The sequence below is a fragment of the Micromys minutus genome (assembly GCF_963924665.1).
Source record: "Micromys minutus genome assembly, chromosome: 11".
NCBI lineage: Eukaryota > Metazoa > Chordata > Mammalia > Rodentia > Muridae > Micromys > Micromys minutus.
In genome coordinates this window covers 1,139,818-1,165,633 of record NC_137980.1, presented here as the reverse complement: position 1 = coordinate 1,165,633, position 25,816 = coordinate 1,139,818, and the positions used below count along the sequence as shown (strand labels likewise).

Genomic DNA, 25,816 nt, shown 5'->3' with positions numbered 1-25,816 from the left:
GTTTTAAGAGCTGTTAACACCGCTGTTTGGGAAGAGATTTCCTCTCCTGAAGCTTCTTGCAAGCTGCGATTGAGCCTCTCATTGGCCAAGTGCCTTGTGGCAGCGGTGGAAACTCAGGAAAGCCAGACCCAGCAGTGAAAGCGACAGAACTGGTTTCCCCTTCCTGGTTCACCTGAGCTCTTGTGCCCAACTGGACCCAGCAGCGGAAGTGGCAGGAGACACTCCCATCTTTGACCAGAGATCTCTGGGGACTTCTGGCCCAAAGTCCCCCACACACAAATATAATTCCACCTCTAACAATAAAAATAACAGGAAGTAACAATCACTTTTTCTTAATATCTCTGAGCATCAATGGACTCAATTCCCCAATAAAAAGACATAGACTAAAGACTGGATATAAAAACAGGACCCAGCATTATGCTGCATAAAGGAAATGCACCTCAGTGACAAAGACATATACTACCTAAAAGTAAAAGTCTGGAAAAAAATTTCCTAGCAAATTGTCCCAAGAAACAAGCTGGAGTAGCCATTCTAATATTGAATAAAATCAACTTTCAACCAAAAGTCATCAAAAAAGATAAAGGAGGACACTTCATACTCATCAAAGGAAAATCTACCAAGAAAAACTTTCAATTCTGAACAACTATGCTCCAAATGCAAGGGCATTCTTAAAAAAACAAAACAAAACAAAACAAAAAAACCTTACTAAAGCTCAAAGCACACATTGCACCACACACAGTAATAGTGAAAGACTTCAACACCTCACTCTCATCAATGAACAGATTATGAAAACAAAAACTAAACAGAGACACAGTGAAACTAACAGAAGTTATGAATCAATTGGATTTAACAAATATCTGCAAAGTATTTCATCCTAAAACAAAACAAAACAACAACAAAAACAAACCCTTCTTCTCAACACCTCATGATACCTTCTCCAAAACTGACCATGTAATCGCTCATAAAACTGCCTCAACAGATACTAAGAGAATGAAATAATCCCATGCATCCTATCAGATCACCATGAATTTGGGCTGGTCTTCAATAACAACAAAAACAACAGAAAGCCCACATATACATGGAAGTTGAACAACGCTCTACTCAATAACAACTTGGTCAAGGAAAAAAGAAAGAAAGAAATTAAAGACGTTTTAGAAGTTAATGAAAATGTAGGTACAACATGCCCAAACTTATGAATGAAGCACCTATCTTCATTGTCTTTTCACTAATAATGGCATAAATCACAAGAAAGCCATGTTTGGGCAGCTGAGAAAAATGAAGATTTAATTATACATAACTGGCAGAGTGAAGAATTACCAGGCCTGACTCCATTCATGTTGTTCAGAATCACCTTGCTTAGGGATCGGAGAAGAGTCAGGGACAGCTCTCTCTCTGTGACTAACAAACTGTAAGACTATGCTCAATCTGTCAACAGGCAGGCCCAGCAAGAAAGGGCTTCATACAAGTTGGCAAGAGCTACACAGCCATGCCTTTATGTAACTCACCACCATGGTGATTTTAAGACTCCTAACACTCCACAGTTCGAAAAAATTTGGTTAGCATTTCATGGAACATTATTCCTGAGAAAGATCTTATTCAAATGGTCCAGTAGAGGTCAGATGCCCTAACTTTTTGGTCAGCTTGGAGTAGTATGTCTTTGAGAAATTCTTTTCTGGGGGAAATGTCCTCTTTCCCCAGGTCTGAATCATACCTCCTAGGTTAGTGTTGGGGCAGGCCCATCAAGAACTCACAGAAGTCCTGATGTTTGTACTTAACTCTTAACTGGAGTGCACCCTGAAGGTGCAGGGAAGATGATGGGGGCGGGGGGCAGATTTTTAGAAAGCTCACCTCAACCTGAAAAGGGGCATGAGTTCAGCTGGCTTGAGTAAAGTATCCCGAAAGTATAGGGCTTCAGGTTCACTCAGGTTTTGCCCCCATTTTACCTCGTGCCTCCCATAATGCCTCTACACAATAGAAACAGTCATCTCATCTCGACCCAGAAAGAGCTCTTAATTCTCGGCGACGCATTGATTGGCCTTCCAGAATCAACAGCTACATCTAGAGCTGAGGAGTGCTGGCTGAAGTCAGCCATTTAAGCTGATTATCTAGGTCACTGCAGCAAGAGCAGCTGCAGGCTTTGCTCAGTCAGGCAGCTTACAGGCTGGGTGGACACACCGCTCTGAAGAAGTGGTTGCTTGGGATGTCGGAAACCTCCAGAGAATTCTGAGACTTAACATCATTAGCTACTCTCCTCTCACTGCAGCCTTAGCTCTCTGCAGAAGCCGAAAGAACTTGAGAAGAAACAATGACTCAGCATCCATCTGTCTGTATAGTCAGATGCAAAGGAAATTTCTAACAAGATAGGAACGGAGAGGCCAAACCCTAGCTTCAGTAACTCAGCTCATGACTGGCCACTGCAATTCTTTAAGTAACGAGTGTGGTCTTTGGGCAGCTTGTGTATGTTTTTTAAAGGCTAAGAAATACTCACATGCTCCAGATCCATTCAAACAACCCAGGAGTCTGTCTGTCTTAGGGGCCCTGGGCCAGTGTTCTCTCTGTTCATCTTAAAAAAACCATTACTGTAAATTTAATCTTAGCTTGCCCTGTACTACACCGAATGACTCAAACATCACTACAGTTATTGTCAATGTTCTAATGAAAATGCTTCTCTGCCTCTGTGTTTTACAAAGAAATCATATGCTTCACTGGTATTTCACATTAATAAAAGAATTTAGATAGAACTAATTAAATTGTTCCAGATTTTAAAAAAATGCTTCTTTCTATCATTCACCACTCTCAGAACAGTTACCCAACAGGGAACTTGAAGACAATCTTGAGACCATGAAGCATAGTTTCATAAAGGACATCTTATTTTCCCACAGCCATGTTTACATAAAGTGATATCTTCCAGGTCTACTTTGCACCCGCAGTCACGCACTTCGACTGTCATACATTCGACTGACAGTGCCTACATGTTTGCCTATTAGCTTCATGAGGTAAGGATGAAATACCTCTGAATGACTGGCACCTAAACTAGTGACTTTATTAAGTTTCAATAAATATTTGCTGGATTAATTGAAATGTTAAGTTATACTTTACTTACTTCCCAAAAGAAACGTAGACATTTTATATTAAATTGTAAAAGAAGATGATAAGTAGGGCTGAGAGAAAGATGGATCCAGTAACATGTCAGGCTGAGCTAATGTGGAAACATTCACACAAAACCACTGAGAAATTCCATTTAAAATTAAAACCCCAAAACTTCATGTAAGGCCAAGTCTATAAAAAAGAAAGATAAATCCCCGAGCCAAGAACAAAGAAGGAACGGCCAGGGTAGTTTGTGAGCTTGTATCTTGGGCACTCTGGGTCCTTACTGGACCACCAGATGAGTTTTAATATCCAGCAGCATTTGAGGCTTGGATGGACATGTGGTGTATGAAAGGATTTGCTGAACTGCAGTTTTAGGGAGACTGAGATTCAAACTATAACCAGCACAACAGGAGGAGAGGAAGCTGCTCCCAGCCTGAAAAGGGGGCTGGCATTTTCTCTTTGGCATACATAATGCCTTAGAGAGCTGTCTGAGGTTCTCAGGATGGTGCAGAAAATTCTGGACTGGAAAACCTTGAAGACTGGTCCCAGGTTGTCTGTATGAAAGTTAAATACAACCACAAAACATAAGGAAATAGTAGCTCCTAATATTTCAAAGAATAATCATTTGAAAGACCATACACTCACAAATATGTTCAAGATTATTAGGAAAATTTAAAGGGAGAAAGCTCTCTAAGACTTTAAAGGGGGTGGGGGACCAAAAACGAAAAAGAATAATTTTCAGGGAAAGAAGTCACAGTTCTTCATAAAGTCCTTAATGTGGGGCAAGAAGAAGTGCATTTGGTAACATGTTTGCTGTACAAGCATGAAGCCTTGGATTTAAAAATGTAAGGCTTGATGCACACACTTGTAATTTCAGTGCTGGAACCCAAGAGAGGAGGATTCTTGGCTTTCTGCAAGCTTAGTGACAGACTCTGTCTTAAACAATACAATGGAGAGAAACTGTGGAAGATTCTTGATGTCAACCTTTGGCCACTATACACAGACAGCCACCTTTACATACAAACATACATACATACAAACATACATAATACATGCATACACACATCTATACATACATAAATACATACATACATACATATATACATACATGCATACAAAAAGGAAGTAATATGTTATAAGTTTAACATACAATGAATAGGTAGAAGAAATTGTGGACATAGCTAATTACTTAAGATGTTTTAAAGAAAAGAGAAAGAGCCAGGCACCATGGTGCACACCTTTAATTCCAGAATTTGGGAGGCTGAGACAAATGGATCTCTGAGATTGAGGTCATCCTGGTCTACAGGACTAGCCCAAGACCAGCCAGAGCTGCACAATGAAACCCTGTGTGGAAAGACTCAGAGTGGGGGTGCACAAAAATAAAGATGCACCAAGTGAAACGAGAAGGTGGGCAGTGATGGGGCACTGGCTGAAGTGCACATGGTCCTTGTTCCTATTCTCAACACTACTAGAAGGGAAAAAAACTATTGAAATATATTTAATAAGCATGCCAGAAAAAGTTTGTAGAAACCAACATAGACAATATTTAAACAAATTTTAGCTGAAGCTTTTCAAAAATTGAATTAGTTATTATCAGATGGAAGGCTCAGAATCTTCTCAAGAATGCTCACCCTTCCTGAAGTACAGTTTGAGTTAGTGAGAAATAAAATTTTCTCCTGGGGATATACACAAAGTCTCATGTATATGTCCAGAGAGACATCTATATGGCATGTTCACCAAAGCACTGTTTGCAAAAGAAAGGAATTGGAAATTAAATTGTTCATCTTACTAGTAACACACTCTAATCTTTCCTTATCCTGGAATATTAGAGAGAAACTAAAATAAACTCTACATACATTTATTAATAATGTTAGACAAAAACAAGAATTTTCAGGATAAGTAACAGTATAATGTGATCTATGTGAATGTTAAGCATACATAATAATATTATATATGTACAAATATCCAAATGTAAGAAAAAATAAAATTGCATATAGAGATGTTCACTTTACCTTCATGGTGATCACCTCTGTGAGAAAGACAGAGAAAGGGCTAGGATATGTCTCTTTTTATAAAGGGCCACTCTGAGGACAATGGACATGCATGACTTGCATGGTTGTGTGGGACTTCTGATAAACTACTTTAGTGTTTTGAAGTATTTCACTGGTAAAATTTATTTAATTATAGCTACATTGGTAGATGGCCCCCAAAAGGAAAAATGTTATGTGTGCTGACTATAAATTATCAAAGAAGACAATGACCCCACATTAGCTCTGGTCCATTCACTCAACCTCAGAACAGGCTTCTATAGCAAGTTAACACAGACAAGCTAGATATGTATCTCAGACGCGAATTATCAGTCAAATACATTGTATTTTTTTAGATTTAGTGGATAAAAAGAAACATACAATTTAGCTTGAATGAAAAGACAGTATTTTCTGCCACTAAATTTTTATGAGTACAGAGAGATTATTCTCCATGGATCTCTTACATTCCTGTACAAACTGTCTTCTGAGCATGGGACATGTTTGAAGATAAAGTAGCTTTAGAAGCTATAGCAAATGCATTTCTGTGGAGATCTATAGATGAATCTCCCAGGTAAGTCAAAGGGCACCAAGATAATGCCCTCTCAATTTTATCAATGCAGACACATCCCAGAGTAATGGATACCCAACCTGTGCCCTTAGAGGAGATGCTGAGCAGGCTTCAGGGTCCCCGAAAAAGCCTCTGTTTATTCCTTTCAAAGTTCTTCTCTCCTGATACAACATTAAATGTGTATGATTAACAAAGGACCCTTATTGCATCTTACTGTAGAAGGAATCAAAAATAGGGACTAACACAAGACATTGCTATGGCTGATGCTTTTAACATGAATGCACTCTGTTGTGGACTGGTTCTAATGCTGTTTGTCTCCAATCAGCTCCCAAAATTGCACGGGAACCTGCTCATCTGCCTATAAAATGCTGAGAAAGGAAGGTCCTTGCTCCTAGTTAGTTTTTATTGGTGAAATAAAGCTGCCAGCAGCCAATGGCTGGGCACTGAGACAGAGTAACAGAGATAAAATATAGATTTTTAGTAAGAAATAATTCAGGAATATCAGAAGGGAGAGTGTGTTAGCCATGAGATTTGGAAGTGACCCAGCCATTGATCTGCTTATGGTATCTTAAAAATAAGGTTGTGTGTGTGTGTGTGTGTGTGTGTGTGTGTGTGTCTACAACAGGAAAATGTGGTGGCTTAAAAGCAACATAGTTTCAGATCCCTTGCAGCGTTGATTTTGTAGAAAATCAATAAAAGAAATGACAACCTAATTTGTAGAAAATACTTGAGAAATATTCTGAAAAGACATTTCAGAACAACTCTATAAAAAATATGATTTGGGGACTAAGTACTCAGCTGTTTAGTGCACTTACTGTTTTTCCAAAGGACCTGGGTTCGATTCCCAGGACCTACATGGAGGCTTACAGTTGTCTGTAACTCCAGTTTCAGAGGATCTGATGCCCTCTTCTGGCCTTCATGGACACTGGGCATTTATGTGACAAACAGACATTACATACAGACAAAACATTCTTAGATAAAATAAAAATAATCTTTAAGTCTATAGTTTTCATAAGATCCAGAAAAGGAATGGCAAGGCAAAACATTAACTTTCAAAGGACATTTCAGGGGGGATTAGGATAACATTCAGATATTTGAAAATATTCTTAGATATCAAGAATCACAAAGAAACCTTTTATAAATTTTGTTCTCCGGCGATGAATAATTGAAACATTTGTTGTTTTTTCAAATGTAAATCTCTAATTAAAGATAGACTGTGATAAAATGTTTGTTGATTCTGGCCATCCGGCATCCATTCTATCTGAGGACCTGCTCTTCCCACTCCACTTTCAGGCCATACGGTCTCCATAGGCCTCTGACCCCAGCTCTGAAGAGGAAGCAGGGAACCTGTCTTAGGCCATCCAATGTAGCCCACTTCCATGATTTGAAGGCGAGCACTGGGATGTCTGCCAGCCTGTGCCAGTGAACCTGGGAACACTGGCTCCAGGACTTCATTTTATGCCATAACTCCTTGAGCCTGGGTGGATGAAGGCCCCCAGGTGGTTACAGGTCATGTTGGATAATCTGAGAGCAGAATGAATATAGAGAAAAGAATGAAGACATACAAAGGAAGAGAGCTAGACATTGCTTTACTATGCAGCAATGTCTGGGTGGTTTGTATAAACTAGCACTCTTTTGGTTTAACCCAGCCAAAGTGTTCAAGCTGATATACCCAGGGTTTAGATGCTGGCTCTGTAAGGCTCTGAGTCTCCCTACAGAACGAGTCCAGATGCCCTGAAGTATCCAAAGTACTGTGCCATAAATTTTTTAAAAATTAGACCTGAAAACGTTTTAACAACAACAACCAAAAAAATAAAAATCACAGAAGCTTCATGAAAGCCTTGCAGAAAAATATAATTAGAAATAAATATAAATGCTGATGAATATACCTGAGTAAGTTTATAGTGGACCAAAGATCATTTTGAAAACAACAATATTCTGTGAGTAAGGTGTAAAACACAACTACGTTGAAAATCCACTATAGAATTCCCTTTAGGTTTGATATGAGTAGTGAGTGCTTATACTCACTTTGAACCATCTGAAATGGACAGGTTTATACAGCCAAGTAAATAATGAGGTAAAAAAAGGTCCACCTCATTTCCCCTTCAGAGTCAAATGAGAAACTACTATATTCAGTTCTTTTACCAACTTTATCCATTTCAAAGGAAGGGACCTCCACCTACTACAGTTCTGTGTTTTAAATTAAAGAACTTTTAACGCGCGATTTATTCTTTCGCAATTCTGTTTAATATCATGTACTTTGACCATAATCCCCCATTTTTCTGTCTTATCCCTTTCCCTCGGCCATTGACACCTTCTTTCTCTCCCAACAAATCCCCTCTGACTTCCATACCGTTCGGGGGAAAGAGTTCCTGTGAACTGGGGTTCTTGGTTTGGGGCAATTTACCTATGCCTGTCTCACTCAAAAAAGTGCTTGCCCTTTTCTAACAGCCATTAACTGTCCATAGCCTTATGAGCCCTTCCCAGTGGGTGATGAGGTATCAGTGGGCTCAACCCTGTGGAAGTAGGTAGCCCCTGCTGCAGGTCCAGAAGATGGGGTTTCACTGCATTTCTTCCAGTCTTCTGTCCCGCCCACATGATATTCCCTGAGCCTTGAAAGGGGTAGTCCAAATAGATATTTAGGGCTAAGCGTTCTATGGTCACTTATGGGTCAGTTATGAATCCTTAGAAAGGTTCCTCAGCTTATGCAGGTGTAGCCTGCGCTTACCTGTACACTGTTCAAAGGTTGTCTTGCTACATTCACTTCTCTCAGCAGCCGGTGAGATATGTTCCTCAGTTCTAAGAGTCTGCATGCCAGCTGTGGCTGCAGAAGCTTAGCCACTGATTTGGAGGAGCTGGATATGCTGTTTAACCCTTGAATTAACGTTCCACGGTTGATCTTGGCTAAAGCAAGGGCCATTCTGACCTTGGATGTTTTCTGCACTGGATCTTTTTTCTGGGGGAAAAAAAAAGCTTTGAAAAGAACCTGATATATAATTCTCTGACACGTTAGAATCTGCATGTAACAGAAACTGAGTATACAAATACATTGTACACAATGCCTTATTAAAGCTATGTATGAACACATTCATTTTTCTTACAATAAATATCAAGAATTGAATAAACCAAAAGATAGAATATTTTCATTTTCTTCCAGGGTTTATGCTGTTGTTTTTTGAAACAGGGTCTCACTGTGTCATCCTGGTTGACCTTAAATTATTTATGTAGACCAGGTTGGCCTCAAACTCATAGAGATCTGCCCATCACTGCCTGCCTTGAGTGCTGGGGTTAAAGGTATGTGCTAGCACTGTGTCTGTGTGTGTGGGTGGGAGATAATGGTGTTTTTGTATTGATGTTAACAGCTGCTGTAAAAAAAAAAAAAACAAAACATGATTCTCCATCACATCTTCTTTGCCTCCTTTCTTCTTTTCTTCCCAGTACTTGGGATTGCACGCAGGATCTTGGACATGCTAAGCAGATGCTTCAGCCCTGAACTGTGTCTTAGCTCTCTGACTTATATTTTGACACAAGATCTCATGAGTTGTGCAGGCTGCACGAGAGCTCATGCTGTAACCCAGTCAGGCCTTGGACTTGGCAATCCTCCTGCCTTAGGCTCCACTGGAAACAATATTTGTTGCCAAAGGATTACTCAATACCCGAAACATTCAAGCAATTTGTACTTATTATAAATGCTACACATGTTTTCATGAGTTTACTTTAAAGTATTCTAGTCATAAGCTAGAGCATATATAATATGCAGGAAGGACTTTAAGGAAAGTAAAATGCCTTACATGCACATCTATTGTGGGTCTAAGAGAATCCTATCTGTCAAAACGTCAGAAATTCTAGTGATTTCTAACAAGCCTGTAGTAGCATTATTAAAGCATATAGCATGTAGTTTCTTCTCTGTTCTACCCAGTAGTTTATCACAGAGACACTGCACAGAGTGTAGTTAGGCTGCTTCCAGGCAATAGACAGACAGTTCAGTCATTAATCCAAGCAATTTGGGGTCATCTGGCCACAACTTAGGAAATACTGGCTAAGCATTGACTACAAACGTCTTCAACACTTTGTTAAACCTAAATATACACAAACTATCTGATAAATTGAATTGTTTTGTCTTGTGCAGCAAACATGTGTCTGCCTAAGAGCTAACATATTGCATATTTACTTTAAAAATAAATATGCATCATGTGATTTCAGTATTTTTCTTACTGTTCAGAATTTCTAGCCCATCCCTGACGATGTATTTTTGCTCTGTTTTTTTTGAAAATTCCCATAGGTGAGTGGTCTTAGTCTCCCAGGCAACAGCTAGAGTAGCTAGTGCCATCTAGTAGCTAGTGTCAACAGTAGGTTGACAGACTGCTAACCTCCCAATCCTTGTAGAGAAAAGCAACCTAAAAGTAGAGTGAATCAGCACAAAGGCACAATCATGTGACACCGTTTTCTTCCTAGGCTGTGGTTGAAGGACAACCAGAGAAGCCATAAAACCTGTCCTGCTGAAGCTCTGATGTCTGCTGGTCCATTTCTCCTGTGCTGTGCTGTTCTTGCCCTTCTATACTCTTCGTCTGCAGGGACCTGACACTAGCTTTGTCTTACTTATGGTTACAGTTAACCCATGTCCTCCCTCGCTTACAAACTTTACAAAGGATTAGTGTTTGGGGGCTCTGCCATGTTGGCATTTGTGAAATGATCATCTTCTACAGATTCCTCTTCCAATTGTCTACATGTCTATGGAATCTTTTACTTTCTTCTATTTTTTTGTTTTGTTTTTTTTGTTTTTGTTTTATTTTTTCTTGAGACACAGTCTTGCTTTCTAAGAAAATCTGTCCTCATAATCATATGTTCCTGAGCAGACCCCTCTTTCCATTGTCCCTGTGTGCAGGTATACACCATCACACCTCCAGTTCTTCTCTAGACCATGGCTTGCTACCATGGATTGGCACCATCTGTTAAAAAAAAACAAAAACAAAAAAACAAATTGATTCATTCCACCAGATGAATGAATCCAACTCCCTTTCTACATTTTCTTTCTTGCTTTTTGTCTTCATATAAAAACAAGGTTAATTGTCATTGAAAATTTGGACATGTCAAATTTCATGTAGGGCTCGTGTAATTTAGGTTGATCAAAACACGACATTTGTTGAAAACAGTACTATTTCAGGCCAGCCTGCATTGCAATAATGGCATTTTTGGCTGCTGTGGTTTGAATATGCTGGGCCCAGGGAGTGGCACTACTAGGAGGTATGGCCTTATTGGAGGAAGTGTGTCACTTTGGGGATGTGCTTTGAGACTCTCTAGCCATTCGCAAGCCAGTGTTTTTCCTGGTTGCTGTCAGATGAAGACGCAGAACTATCAGCTCCTCCTTCCTGGAAGCTGCCAATGCTCCTGCCATGATGATAATGGACTGAACTTCTGAACCTGTAAGCCAGCCCCAACTAAATGTTGTCCTTTATAAGAGTTGCCTTGGTCATGGTGTCTCTTTACAGCAATAGAAACTCTAAGACAGAAGTCATCATGAAATCCTAGCTGTCTCTGCATCTTAACTTATGACTCATGACTATGGTCTTTGTTTCCCTCTAATGCTTAGTTGTTACAATTTGATGCTGAGATGCCCTGCACACCTTTTAAAATGCTTTCTTTAAAACAAGACAAAAGAAAACAGAAACAAACAAAACCTTTCCCATATAAGGTTCAAGGACTTGTTACTTCCAACAACACAATATTCTTGGCAACTTGTAATTTCCCTCCCACAAACCATGTCAAGAAGACATTCTTACTGCCTTGCAGGAAAATGTAGAAAAGCAAACCAAGGCAGAGGGATGCAGGTGTTGTACTCTCCTGCACTACGTGAACAAAGAGATGTCAGGGAGAAGCATCTACCTACAGACCTCAGAGGTCGATGGACATGCTTATGATTTCACAGTGGCAAACAACTTAATAAGTCCTAACAGGGAAAAAAGTGTGTGTGTGTGTGGGGGGGGGGGTTCTTCATTCTCAGCTGACAGGCATTCACCCCCTTTTCTATCACCTATTCTATGTTGTTTGTTCATTAAGCAAATCATGTGTAGGGGTTTAAATATTGATTCCAAATGAGTAATCTTCATGCCTGTTGGCTGGTTTTCTCTCAGACTCTTAGCCTAAGCATCTCAGATCTGGTCACCAGTGCAAGGTGGATGCTCCTTTGCAGCTTCAGCATCATCTGAGCAAGGTAGATGCTCCTTTGAAGCCTGTACCATCATCTGAACAGTTCACAGATGCCAGGAAATCAATCACCCACCAAACCTCCGGAGGCTCAGAGGTTTACTAAAGGAAACACCGCTTCAGTCACCTAAGATGGGTCTGGAACCGAGCTCCAGATTTTCAAATTGACCTTCTCCACTTGAATACATCCCTGCTTCTCAGGTTCTTCCTGTATCTTTGTTGTCAGTAGTTTTAACATCGAACTCTCATGTCTATACCACAGCAATTACTATCCTCCCTCTATAAAATCAGCCTGTTAGTAAAGCTTATGCAACTCTTCCTTTGAATAGTCCCAGAATTTGGTCCTTTCCTCCCACCTGTCCCCTATCCTAACGTTCTAAGACAGCATTATCATCTCTTCTGTGGGTTAGTGAATAGCTACCCGAACAGTTTCTTTATTGCAGTTTTGCTTACTCTCATTATTTCAACTGCATGAAGCTGAGAGACCTAGTTAAAACCCATGTCAGTGTCTTAGGGTTTTACTACTGTGAACAGGCACCATGACCAAAGCAAATCTTATAAATGACAACATTTAACTGGGGTTTGCTTACAGGTTCAGAGGTTCAGTCCATTATCATCAAGGTGGGAGCATGAAGGCATCCAAGCAGTCAGGGTATAGGAGGAGCTGAGAGTTCTACATCTTCATCTGTCTGGCTTCTACACAGCTAGGATGAGGTTGTTAAAGCACACACCCACAATGCCACGCCCACTCCACAGAGGCCTTACCTCCTAATAGTGCCACTCCCTGGGCTGAGCAAATACAAACCATCACAGTCAGAATCACATCTTACTTCAGCTCAGTAGCTATTGAGCTCTGTGTGAAAGCAAAGTGGGCACATGCCCTGTGGGGTGGCGGCTTTCCTGATCTGGCCCAACCACCTTCCCTCCCTTTCCCTTTTCAACATCTGTGGAACTTATTCTTGTCAAATCCAGACAAAAGCTGAGCTAGGGGAAGGGTGAATACTGAAGCAAATACTTTTGAAAGGACTTCCCTAAAGGAAGTGAGGTCTCTTTTTGTTCTACTCACACACAGCCTGTGCTTTGAACATGTCACACATATGAGTGGATTTGTGTCACTAGGTTAGCAAAGAAAATGGTGAAAAAAAGCATGGATTTCAAAATGGGCAAAAGCTATCATTGTGTTCATCCATAAATGGCCTGAGTCTCATAAGTCAATAAATTAAGTGTAGAAACAGAGCATAGAGCTCTTTTTAGGGAGGCGGCAGCTATGTATCTGAATGGTCTTGGATCTGGTGACAATGATAGCATCAGAAGCCAAAGATGAAAGGGAACATAAAGAAAGTGAATCCTGTTCCCCTGTCTGGACTACCTTGTTTGGATGCGCCTAGCCCAGTGGTGACTTAATACCCAGGGGGGAGGAGGGGGCTCCCCTTCTCAGAGGAGAAGGGAAGGGGCTATTGGGAAAGGGGTATCTGAAGGGGAACTGGGAGGAGAGGGGGGCTGTGATCAGGATGTAAAGTGAATAACAAATTAATGAAAAATGTGATTTTTTTTTTGGTTGAATAAAGTCTCAATGTCTCTAATTTTAGCAATGGAGGAAGCACATTTTGGAAAAGTAACAGGGCACTTCTAGCATGTCTCTAGCTCAGACTTAAGGCTTTTTCAATAATTACTGCCACTTTAAGCATTTACATCCTAGGTTCACCGTGGACACCTGTTCATCTCTTCTCTTAAAGCTCTTACAAAGTATGGCCAAGAAAAGTTTCCAGTGTTTCAAAATACTTTATATCCAAGTCCAGGGGAGTGCAAAGAGGGGAGGTAACTAGATTTTAAATTAAAGATCTGGAATTATTGGAATTGGTTTGTCCCTGGAGTCTTCAAGCCTTAGTTTGTCCTGCTCGCTAGCCAACTACTGTCCTATATACTGCCAACTACTGCTTACTGTGGAACCCACACCTTACCCCAAATGAAGAAGGGTTATTTTCTTTGTTAGTTTACATTCAGATCAATAAGCTCCAATTTACAGCTCAACTGCATGGATTAAACACAATGTGCTATATCCCTTGAATCAAAATCCAACTAAAATTATTTTATTATATTGTATCTCTCTGTTTTTCACATAGTTGCCAATCCTACTTAATAGAATAATTATTCTTACAGCTATTCAAGAAACGCAGACTCTTCCTTGACCCCTGAATAGCCTGTCACCCCACACCATCAACTTCATGATATATTGAATATACCTCCAGTCTCTATAGTCCCCATGTTCTTGGTAACCTTTTGTAACAGAATCTTACTAGAAACTTTGCCATAGTTAAGAAAAAAATTGTCGCTAGAGAAATAACTTGTGTCTTTTGTGTGTGTGTGTGTGTGTGTGTGTGTGTGTGTGTGTGTGTGTGTTGCATATGCACATATCTGTGTACATGGAGAGGCCAAAAGGGGGTTTCCTGTGTCTTCCTCTATCAGTCTCTACCTTGTACAGTCATTGAACCTTATTCTTTCAGCTAGGCTGACTAGCCAGTGAGATTCCAGGGCCCACCGGTCTTCACTCGTAATGCTGGGTGTACAGGCACATGCAGAAATACCTGGATTTTATGTGAATGCCGAAGATTCAAACTCTTGCTGGCACAGCAAGTGATCTGACCCATTAAACTCTCTGTCTCTCTAGCTCTAAGAACCATTTTCAGTGTAAAACTTGGATGTCATTTCCATCCTCAAAATCATCTCTGTCATATGTTTGTGTTATAATTAAAACAACGATTAGCCTCTTTTGTTGCATGACATCCAAGATCTTTATATTCTGAGTCCAGGTTAAATTAATAATACCTTCTTAACTTTATCTCATTACAATCCTGTCTTCATTACATTAAACACACTGACAAGGGATAATTTTTTTATTGTCTCTATATCTTTTTCTTCCAGTCCCAAGTGATGGAGAGGTAATTTGGTGAATATTCAACAGTTGTTTATCTTGAGAGATGGCTAAGACAGCTCCAATACCTTTCCTAATAAGATGCACAGACTTTGTGATTTCTATTTGTTTAAACTTCTGGTTTGGACTAAACACTTGATATTATCACAAGTCTGGCTTTTACAATGTCATATAAAGTGTATTGTACTTCGAAGGAGATACGTAGAATAATTAGGTTAGAAAAGATGCCGCCTTTTTTTTTTTTAAATACACATCTTCAAAATTCCCTTGGCCTCCAATTTCAAGTTTACCTTTTTCAAATTCTTTTAGAACAGAACTTTAAAAATACAGTGCCTATTTTGTGTAAATTGGTAGATATGGGCACTTTTTTTTTCACCTTAACACACACGTATTTATAATGTTTCTTTTCAGTATCAGTGTATCTCAGTTATATGTGTGCATTCAGTTAGTTACGTTAGATTTTACTCAAGTATTTCTAACTACTGTATAATTTCACATTAAGTAAATATTAAGAAACCACATTGTCAGTTCCTGATTGAAAGACCTCCAGATTTTTAATCTAATGACAAAATGGTCATCTCTAAACATAATCTACCTTACTCACTTCCTGGTCTATCTCTAGGACTTTTCCTAGGAAATAAAATTTGAAATTGGTTTTTCTGTGGACAAATTTGTATTTAAAAAAAACTTTACTTACTGATCTCAGCATTAATGATTTATATGATACAAATAATAACATATTTTTGACTTTTTTTGAAGCTCATAAATCACATTACCTCGTCAGACTGTGATAATCTTAGGATGGTAGGGAGATCATCTTTAAACTCATCTATGAGGTCCATGATTGCCTTCTGGAGCCCCTCAACTAAGAAAAGGCGAAATAAGGAAAAACATCCTGTGACATTTGCAGGCATTTGAAACGCTGGCCCTCCTCCCGGGGAACAGGGAACACAGGAAAGCCTGTGGGGTTTGTCCCCAGTTGTGCCCATCCCCAGTTACGGTAGGATCAGCCGTACATCTTCCAGAGAAGCTCTTCACCATCTGTCCACAGATCCACCCAACAGGTCTGACCTCCATGATGAGTCGTAACTTTGTTCTGAGCGATTAGTGGGTTAGGATGTTCTCCACTCAGACCAGCAGGAACAGAACCTGTTGGCTCACTGGTTCTGTGCTGGGGTTCTTTGTTACTACACAATGGAATCTCTGAGAACTAGTTACAGAACCTTCTGAAGTAACTGAATTGGTGGTAGAAAGAATGTGTTTGGAGGCAAGAGGGGGAGAATGAGGAGCCTGAAATATGGACCACATTAGGAAGTTCTATATTACATACTGAGTTTTGTCCTAAATTCTATAGTGATACTTAAAATTAATGGATCACCTGAAAACAAAGCTCCCTTTGAAAAGAGTTGGAATGTCTTTTAAAAAAAATACTTCATATACAGTGTTAAACACACACACACACACACACACACACACACACACACACACACACACACACTGTGGCTATTCACTCAAGTGGCAAAGAAGGTGGCAGCCTCCCTTTGTAAACTTTGTAAAACCTCAAAGCAGGAATGTGGCCAGTCCCTGGCCTGAGGAGCACCAGGCCCCTTCTCCCTTATTGTCGAACTGGGGTTCTAGCCTCTGAAATTATCATAAAGTTATCTCCAGCTCCTCAATATGATCCTTCCCAGATTAGGTTAATTTTAGGTAAAAGTCTGAACAGGAGAATCACCTCAGGAACTGAAATTCCACCAGTCCTCACTGTGAAAATCTCTGTTCTAGAAAGCTCTGCTCCTTAAGAAACCCCATGTAGAGGTTGTGTGTCTCCTCAGTTCCCTGTTGTCTGCTCCCAGTATAAGTGTCCAAAATTCACTGAAGGAAGACCCCAGACTCAGATACCATGTAAAAACAAAGAACATTTATTTATTCTGCAGAAGCAACTAACAAACTAAGGTCACCACCATTTCAGAATGGCAATGCAGTCAAAGACATTTGAGCCCCTTTTATAACAGAACTGCTTAATTGCTTCTGAAATAACAACAGTATCCTAAAACCTAGAGCACATTCCAAGGGGCTATGGAAACCACTCATTGAAGGTCATAACGAAGATATACACCAAAGGTTAAAAAGTACAGAAGATAAAATATTGACTGGGTTTATCTATATAACGCTTCAATGACAGTTTAGTTATGGTTTTTAACTTTCCATGACTGTAAGCTAATAGTAAATGATGAATGTTTAGCAAGATAATTACTCCTAGTGGATATACATGTAGACATTCTCTGTTATAAACCTCTTATTCAATTTATGACCTGAATTTATGTATAATTTTGTAGTGAACTTTTTACCAAGGACAGAGACTGGACTTCCTTCCCTTCTCATTCTAGAGCCTCCCCCACCCCACCCCGTTTTACTATAAGGAGCTAAACTGGAAACTGCAGCTCCTAGCCTCAGGCAAGTCAGCATTGGGGAGCGAAGTACCATACACTTAGGATGGATAGCAAATGGTTTATGGCCTAGTTCCTGAGTGGAGACAAAATGGGATAAAAAGGATTCTTCACTAGGAGTAAAGGCAGTCACCCCTGGATTTATCCCTTCACATCCTAGACCCTCTTAATATATCTCTTTTATGATTTTTGCTTCCTGAGGTGACTGTCATGAGAAGCCAAGAAACAATGAAGAGAAGAAGGAAAGAAGTGAAGTGGAGGGGGGCTCCTTAACTCCTCAGTTCAGTTGGGGATACCCTCCCTTGGGAGCAGCAACACCTCTGTGAGCAGGCTTCCTCTCAGAGTTATGTGACTCTAGTGCCTCAGATGTGCTTTCATTGGGAACCCTTCCTATCTCATACCTGTGAGGTTCCTGAACTTCTGAGTCCCAGGACCTTCCCATCTGAGCAGGAAGGTCAATGTATACCCACTTACACATTCACTCACACTCTCTCATAACACACACACACTCACATACACACAAACACATGCACATACTCACATACACTCATATACTCACACACACTCACATACTCATACATAATCACATACTCACACACTCATATACTCTCTCTCTCTCTCTCTCTCTCTCTCTCTCTCTCTCTCTCACACACACACACACACACACACACACACACACACACAGTGTTGAAAGAGAGAAATCCTTGTGCCCAAAGAAATTCTGTTAGAAATAGAAACAGGTCATATTCTGTCTCCTGAGAATCTAGAAAAACAATTACTTTCATTAATGACTTGCTCGTGTCTTGAGATGAATGTTTTATTTCTGTATTTTCTAGTGCCTAGAAAGATGAACCACATATGATATAAAACATTTCTCTAATTTAAAAGTAGACGTATATGGCTTGGAATGATGTCTTAGCGGTTCAAAGTGCTGGCTGCTTTTCAGGAGACATGGTCTTGAATCCTAGCAACTACAGAGTAGTTCACAATGTTGGGTGCCAATATGTTGAATTAATTTTTTGAAGATTTATTTATTTTATGTATATGAGTACACTCTCTAGGTGTCTTCAGACACACCAGAAAAGGGTATTGGATTCCATTACAGATGTTTGTGAGCCACCATGTGGTAGCTAAGAATTGAACTCAGGGCCTCTAGAAGAGTAGAATTAATATTTAATCTCTGTCAGGGGTTTCTACTCTGCCTTGATCATTCAGTTCCTAGAAAAATGACACACAACCTTTATATTTACAATAAGCCTTTAAAGTAGTAGAGCTGGGCAGATATCTACTCTCTAAACTATTAATGTCTACTTCCCTAAACAATAACCCCGAGTGTGTTGCAGGTGAGTGGGTGAGTCACCCCAGGACCGTGAGAGTGGGAGAGCCTTCCCAACTTCTCCCATGCTTAGCACTCTGGAGACTGGCTGCATGGCCAGTCCCATAGGCAGGAGAGCAGGAGACTGGCTCTGCCCCTTGCTGGTAGTGGGTCCGCCAGAGCCGGGCTTTGAATTGTTCCATCCCAACATCTACCCCACCTATGAACTGCTGGAGTGCATGAAGAGGCAAGTCCTATAAAGCCAAAACTACAGGATCTCCATGACACAGGGCAACAACAAGATATCCCAGAGGAGTCCCAATAAGGTTCCAGTATTGATAGCATAGCAGAAGCCAGAGTCCTCGAGTCAGACCAACAAGTCAACGAATATTTGCAAGCAAAGAAGTGTGGACAAAAGGACAAAGTACTGTGGGACATACTGTGACACACTCAGTTCCTCCTGCACAATGCCTGCTTGGATATTGCCATATTCCAGCCTTGATGATAATATACTAAACCTGTAAGCCAGCCCTAATTAAATGTTATGCTGATAAGAGTTGTCTTGGTCATCGTGTCTGTTCACATCAGTAAAACCCTAACTAAGACAAAAGCTTAGTTACTTTTTTTATGTGTATGATTGTTTGACTGAATATGTGTGTGTATATTACATGTGTTTCTGATGCAAAAGAAGGGATCAGATTTCCTGGAACTGTATTTACAGATGGTTGTGAGCTCCGTGTGTATGTTGGAAACTGATCCTGGGTCCTCTTGAAGAAGAGCAAGTGCTCTTAACTGCTAATCCTCCTCTTTGGCCCCTCAATAAGGATTTTTGAGCAGCTAAATATCTCCTGGAAGGACCCACCCTCTTAAAACAGGCAATCAGTGTCATTCTGTGAGTAGCAAATAAATGTCAATTAGGTAAATTCTGGGATCTTAGCTTGTTAGTGATTGGATCTAATGCTTTGTCTTAACTCAGCTCTCAAAATCACACAGGAATCTACATATCCAGACACTGAGGGTCCCTTTGCTCAATTGGTTGTTGATTGATCAATAAAGAGCCATCAACCAATGGCTGGGCAGGGAGACAGAGGTGGGACGTTTAGGATTCTTAGGCAAGAAACACAAGGAGAGAAGGAACAGAATCACCATCGCCATGATGGGAAGCAGAGGGAGAGTGGCCCTAGGGGATACTCCCATGAGTGGGTCTGAGGCAGCAGATATAAAGTATAAATTCAGCACGTATTAATTTTGAAATACCAGAGGAGAGTGTGTAATGGCCCTGGGGAGGTTTGGAAATACCCAACATTGAGCTAGTTAAGGCTATTAAAAATAAAGGTTTTGAGTGAGTGTCTATCATTTGTGAATCTAGAGCTCTTGGGTGGGTGCAGAGCTGACAGGAGCTCAAAGAGGGTTAACTATTTCACCGCTACAGATCTCAACAGTGCTTGGTACTCGGTGTGTAGTCAATAAATGATCAAATAATGATTATTTATCAAATAATGATCAAAACCTTTATAATCTTGGTGATCTTGAAAAGCACAGTATTTTAAAAAATGTGTTCCAGAAATTAGTATGTAAAACAAGCCAAATCAAGACACAAGTAACAAAATAAAAATAAAATGGCATTTATACAAATGAGTTAAAAGGGACAGTTATAAGGGATATGAGAAGAAAATGAACAATAATGATAAAATATACATGTGTGCATTTGTGTGAAGTAAAGAAATTAAATAGTGAGAAGCAGTTCAAAGCTGTGCAGCTTTGTTGGGAGAATGATAGAAATGGAGATACAGCATGAATGAGAGAGGGGAGTGGGTGAGAATGGCGGGAAGACTGGGGTTTTCAGCATACCTGCTACCACATACTTGTATCAGTTTTTGTTGTTGTTGTTTGTTTTTTATTTGTTTATTTGGCTTTTGTTTTGTTTTTGTCTTGTTTTGTGAAGAACACTTGAAAGACAAAATTTATGGATTTCCAAGACTTGGTCAAAAGGATGAGAATCAAAGACACATTTATATTAATTTAATTTAATTCTAACTAGCTCACAAATATTTAATTAGCACAATGATACTCCGTAGCAGTTATTCATATTTTCAAGCTTTGTCTTAATTACAGACCTACAGGAAATTGCAAAAATAACCAGGATCTTAATTACCCTCGACGAAGGTGTTTTTGTTTTTGTTTCTTTACCAATAATAATATCTTATAAATCATAGTACAACAGCAAATCCTGAACCATGACTTTGGTATGAACCACTATGTTCATTGAGATTCCAAGCAGGTTTATGTGTACTTATGTGGGAATGTGTATGTCATTCAATACCATGCAGTCACACATTTAGACTCATGTATTATCATCCTTATTCATCAAAATCATTTTTTTCATTCAATTATTGTTTCATAGAGGAGCCATACCACAGGAACATTTTTTAAAAAAATCATGAGATATAAATGCATTAAGTTTTATTGAAAGCATAAATAGTATTGCAAGTCATTTACATGTTTACATTTGTATTTAATTACAAATTACTGTTACCATATCAACTACAACCTCATAAAATGCTTCTTGGCTTCTTGTTAGCATATTATTAGAAGCTTAACTGATAAAAGAACATTGGTTTGCCTTTCAGAGAACTAAACTCTTTTTCCAGTGCACTTTATATATTTTGTTCCATTAGAGACCTTATTGAAATGTAACTTATTAAAATGTTTTGTATTTTACTGGTATTATTTCGTACTACGAAAGTTAACTGTAGCAAAAGCCATTCTTTAACTGAATGTATGATCCATAGTTTTCTGAGACTTTGATTTCATGTTGAATACTTCCAGTGTTATCAGAACAATGAAACTCGTAATGTTTAAAGCTCTTTCTAACCCTGTTGGTCAACGATTCCCGAATGATAACTCCCAGGTTCCTCAATGTCTTGATATACAGTAGAAACGTGGTGACTGCAACAGTATTTGAGTTTAGTCAGTCTTTTGCCTTAACAGACCAGTGACCTTGGAGGCACAGGAAATCCTTGTTTTGTTGTAGTAAATACCTTCCTGCAAGCTCAGAAATCTTAACATCATACTACAGGAGTCTGCTTCCTCAAAGGTATTGCAAACTTTAGGCTATAGGAGAAGAAATCTATTACTAACTGCGCTAACAAAAGTAACTTCTGTGTTCTAATGAAAATGTTGTCCCCATTACTTTTAATAACTAAACAAAACATTGTTGTTTGGGCAGCATTCATCATTTAGCCATGAGTTTCATTCCACTTGAATTAAGTCAAGATGTATAATGCTCCCTTGTGAGCCAGGCAAAGAAGCATCTTGTGTAGAGAGAAAATAATACTGGGCCAGCTGCCAAGTATTTGTAAACTAGGTTCTCTCCCCAAAATCTGTAATTAATTTCATAAAAATAGTAAGAGCTTATTTTTGCTTGAAAGTATGCTAAAAAATTCCCGTGAGTCAGATAAATGCAAATAAATATTTTGGGGCTGAGAAAGTACTATTTTGTGAAGCTTGCCTGAGCTACATACTTTGAACAATAGTAATATTCATAGTTTGACAGATTGCATGCTTTTACACATTGATGAAAACACATGGTGGCCAGGGTAAAACTAGAGTTCTAATTCAGTAATGCTCAAGGAAAAGACAAAGAGCAGATTGAAGCACTTGTGGTATTGTGTTTTATAGGTGTGTGTGTGTGTGTGTGTGTGTGTGTGTGTGTGTGTGTCTTTTGGCATGCATCCTACACTGTGTGTATAGGTCAGAAGATTTTTCTTTCCACATTGTTTGTCCCAGAGACAGAACTCAGGTCCTAGCTTAGCCACAAGCATCTTTATCAACTAAGCCTTCTTGATCGTCCCATGATGTAACTTTTACTGAACAAAGCTAGTGAAGTATCTTAGTTAATATTTTGTTTCTTAAAGTGACATTATGGCCAAGGCAACTCTAATAAAAGAAAGCATTTACGTGGGACCTTGCTTACAGTTTTAGAGGATTAGCCCATAACCATCATGGTAGGAAACAGAGAGGCATGGAGCATGAAGCAGTAACAGAACTTTACCTCATCAGGCAACAGGCAGAGAGATGGGGGGGGGGGGCTGGTTTGGGCTTTTGAAAGCCCATCTTCTCCACCAAGGCCATACCTCCTAATCCTTCCTAAACAGTTCATCAGCTGGTAAGCAAACATGTAAATATATGGGCCTATGGAGTGGAAAAATTCTCATTCATACTATCTCATGAAATATATTTAAACCCTTAAGAGTTTTTTAGTAGCTGTACTACTTTCAATTATGCTAATAATTCTATATCATGATAGCATGTTTCTCTTAAGAGAAAACTTAGAAACAAGTTTTTGCCTTGAGTCAATAGATTTAGTAGGCAGAAGAAAAAAGGAAAGAGGCCCACATCTTTCTAAAAGATAAAAGGCATGACATAATAAAATTAGCACATTTAAAACATAATAGTAAAGAAAAAATACTTACATTTTATGGTATTGTCAAAATTTTAATAGAGAATCTGAGTCCTTCTGAAGTTCTAGAGTGGGTTTGTTCGAATTTGTCAGAATAAGAATCCCATCTCAAAGTAAGTAGAGCACATCCTGGACACTGCTTGCTGGTCAGTCCCAGGATCCCTCTTGGAGGCAAGTCTTACTGATGCGCACAGGTGTTAGACTTTGACCTGTCTTCCCCAGCTACAGGGAGCAAAATGAAAATAAAGACCATGGCTGTCTGACTAAAAATGTAGGCCTTTTGAACATGTTCAGCCCCAATCACCCTGTTTTGTTCGATTGAGAACCCCCACTGTGGAACACTAATCACTGTGCTCTGTTATATTACATACTTGATTTATTTCCTCAACATTCGTTGTAAAACATCATTTGTATTAAATTAATCTTTCACCAGCAACTAGTTTTGTTGTTTAAAACACAGTGGCTTGGGGGAAGAACATGCCCCCCCCACTGGTGAGGCCCCGGATTCTACCCCTAGCATGGCGAAATAAAATAAATCATAATTTTCATTTGTAATTTCAAAAATATTGTTTAATATCCACACAGCTATTTAATGTGTTTAGATCAAATGTACCCTCCAGTTCTTTACATACTACCTACACTTTTTCTTCTCAATTTCATACTCTCTGTCTCTCAGCCTCTGTCTCTTTCCTTTTCCCTCTCTCCCCTTTTCCTTTCTCTCCTCAAATCTACTGAGTCCATTTGTGTGGCCTGTACATGCACAATTACATGGAACATGGGCAGCCTCTCAGGAACTACACCTCTGAAGAAAACTGACTTTTCTTCCTTCCCCCAGCAGCCTTCAGTTGCCAATATCTCCTCGTAGGAGTGGAACTTTAGAATTCCCTCCCTCATGCATGCTGAAATTTTTAACTGGCTTGATTTGTACAAGTCTTGTGCACACAGTCCTAGCTACTATGGGTTCATGTGTACTTCTACAGTGTCATAGCTCAAGGATACCATTTGCTGCCAACACCTACTTCCTCTGGCTCTTACAATCTTCCTGCCCCCTCTTCCAAAATGATCCCCGAATTTTGCAGGAAGGAGTATGATGCAGATTTAGAGATGAACACCTCACAGTATGTGGTAGATTCAGCCATAGGCTCTTGTGAAGTTCTGGAAGGTAAGCAAACAAGAGTGTTGGCAATAGCTGTAGTGTTTGGGAAAGTGGCCTATATGATCTCACTGACCAACAACTTGAAAAGAAGTAACTCATGTCTGACATTAGGCTTTTAACTTGACGGTCTATATGGTGTCTGGGGCAGACATTGTTTTCCTGCTCTAGAGTAATGTATTTGAAATGAAATGTGTGTGTGTGTTTGTGTGTGTATAGTGTGAGTATGTGTGTATGTTTGGTGTGTGTATGTGTGAGTGTGTGTTTGTGTTTATATGGTGTGTGTGTGCATGTGTGTATATATATATGTGTGTGTATGGTGTGTTTGCATGTGTGTATGTGTGTTTGGTGTGTGTGTATGGTGTGTGTGTGGTGTGCATTTGTGTGTTTGTGTGTATGGTATGTGTTTATGTGTGTATCGTGTGAGTGTGTGTTTGTGTGTGTCTGGTGTGCATGATGTGTGTATGGTGTGCATGTATGTGTGTGTGTTTGTGTGTGCATGGTGTGTGTGTGTATGGTGTGTGTGTGTGTTTGTGTGTGTGTTTGTGTGTGTATGTAAGATTTTATGGTAGTGGATTTCGATATGGCATTCTCAGAGTTCGGAGTGTTAGTTATTATCTGCCATACTCTCTCCTCTTTCCTGACCTCCCATTGAGCCCCTTCTATTCCATCACTCCTCTTTGCCTCCTCACACCGTCTGAAATCTATCCCCCTTTCTGTGATATAAGCCTGTTCCCTTACTAGTTTTTTTTGTCTTCTATGAGTACTCCAATTTACACACACACACACACACACACACACACACATCTAAAGATTTGCAGCCAATAACCACATACAAGAAAAAACATGCAGTTTTTTCCTGGGTCTCAGTGGCCTCATTAAGAATGATTATTTCCAGCTCCAGCCATTTACCTGCCAATTTTATTTTTCTTAAGAGCTGAATAGTAATCTGTTGTGTGCATGAACCACATTTTCATTATCCATTCATCTGTTGAGGGCATCTAGGCTGTTGCCGTTTTCTGACTATTGTGAACCTAGTAGCAATGGATATGGACGTGCAAGTGTCTCTTTAGGACATGGTAGAGTTCTTTGGAAATGTGCCCAGAGTAGTACTGCTGAATGTTATAGTGAGTCTAGTTCCAGCTTTCAGAGGAAATTACCCACTGATTTCCATTGTGGCTACACCCATTTTCACTCCCACCAACAGTACTCCCATTCCAGCTTCTAATCCAGTACTTCTTATCACTGATTTTACTGGTCATGGCCATTCTGACTAGAGTGATATCAAACATTTTAATTTGCATTCCCCTGAGGGCTAAGAATGTTGGGAAAATTTTTTTGTACAAAATTGTTTCTTGGCTATTTGTATTTCTTCTTTTGAGAACACTCTGTTTAGTTTTTTGCCCAAATTTTAATTGGGTTGTTTTAGTTTTTGCATCTTGTAAATACTAGCCCCTTGTTAGATGCTGAAAAAGATCCCCACTGCCACCCCATCCCTCTGCTCTTCAGGCAGATTCCTCTTCTCCTGAGTGATGATGTTCTTCAAGTCCCTAGACCTTATTACTTTCTTCTTCTTCATTTTTTATTCTTTTTTTTAAATTGAACAACTTTATTTTTA

The 25,816-nt window shown here is 39.5% G+C and overlaps 1 protein-coding gene across 4 annotated transcripts in view; it reads right to left on the bottom strand.

Moving 5' to 3' along the window:
* SPATA9 (spermatogenesis associated 9) overlaps positions 1-25,816 on the bottom strand; it is a 60,529-nt gene that overhangs the window by 7,292 nt on the left and 27,421 nt on the right. For 3 of the 4 annotated variants that reach the window (XM_080925789.1, XM_080925788.1, XM_080925790.1), the window contains 2 exons: positions 15,598-15,686; positions 8,414-8,641 (listed from right to left, as the gene is read on the bottom strand). In XM_080925789.1, the coding sequence (XP_080781915.1) occupies positions 8,414-8,641; positions 15,598-15,686 (317 nt within the window). Of the gene's footprint in view, positions 1-8,413; positions 8,960-15,597; positions 15,687-25,816 lie in introns of those variants that run through there. The other variant, XM_080925787.1, reaches the window with a different exon arrangement.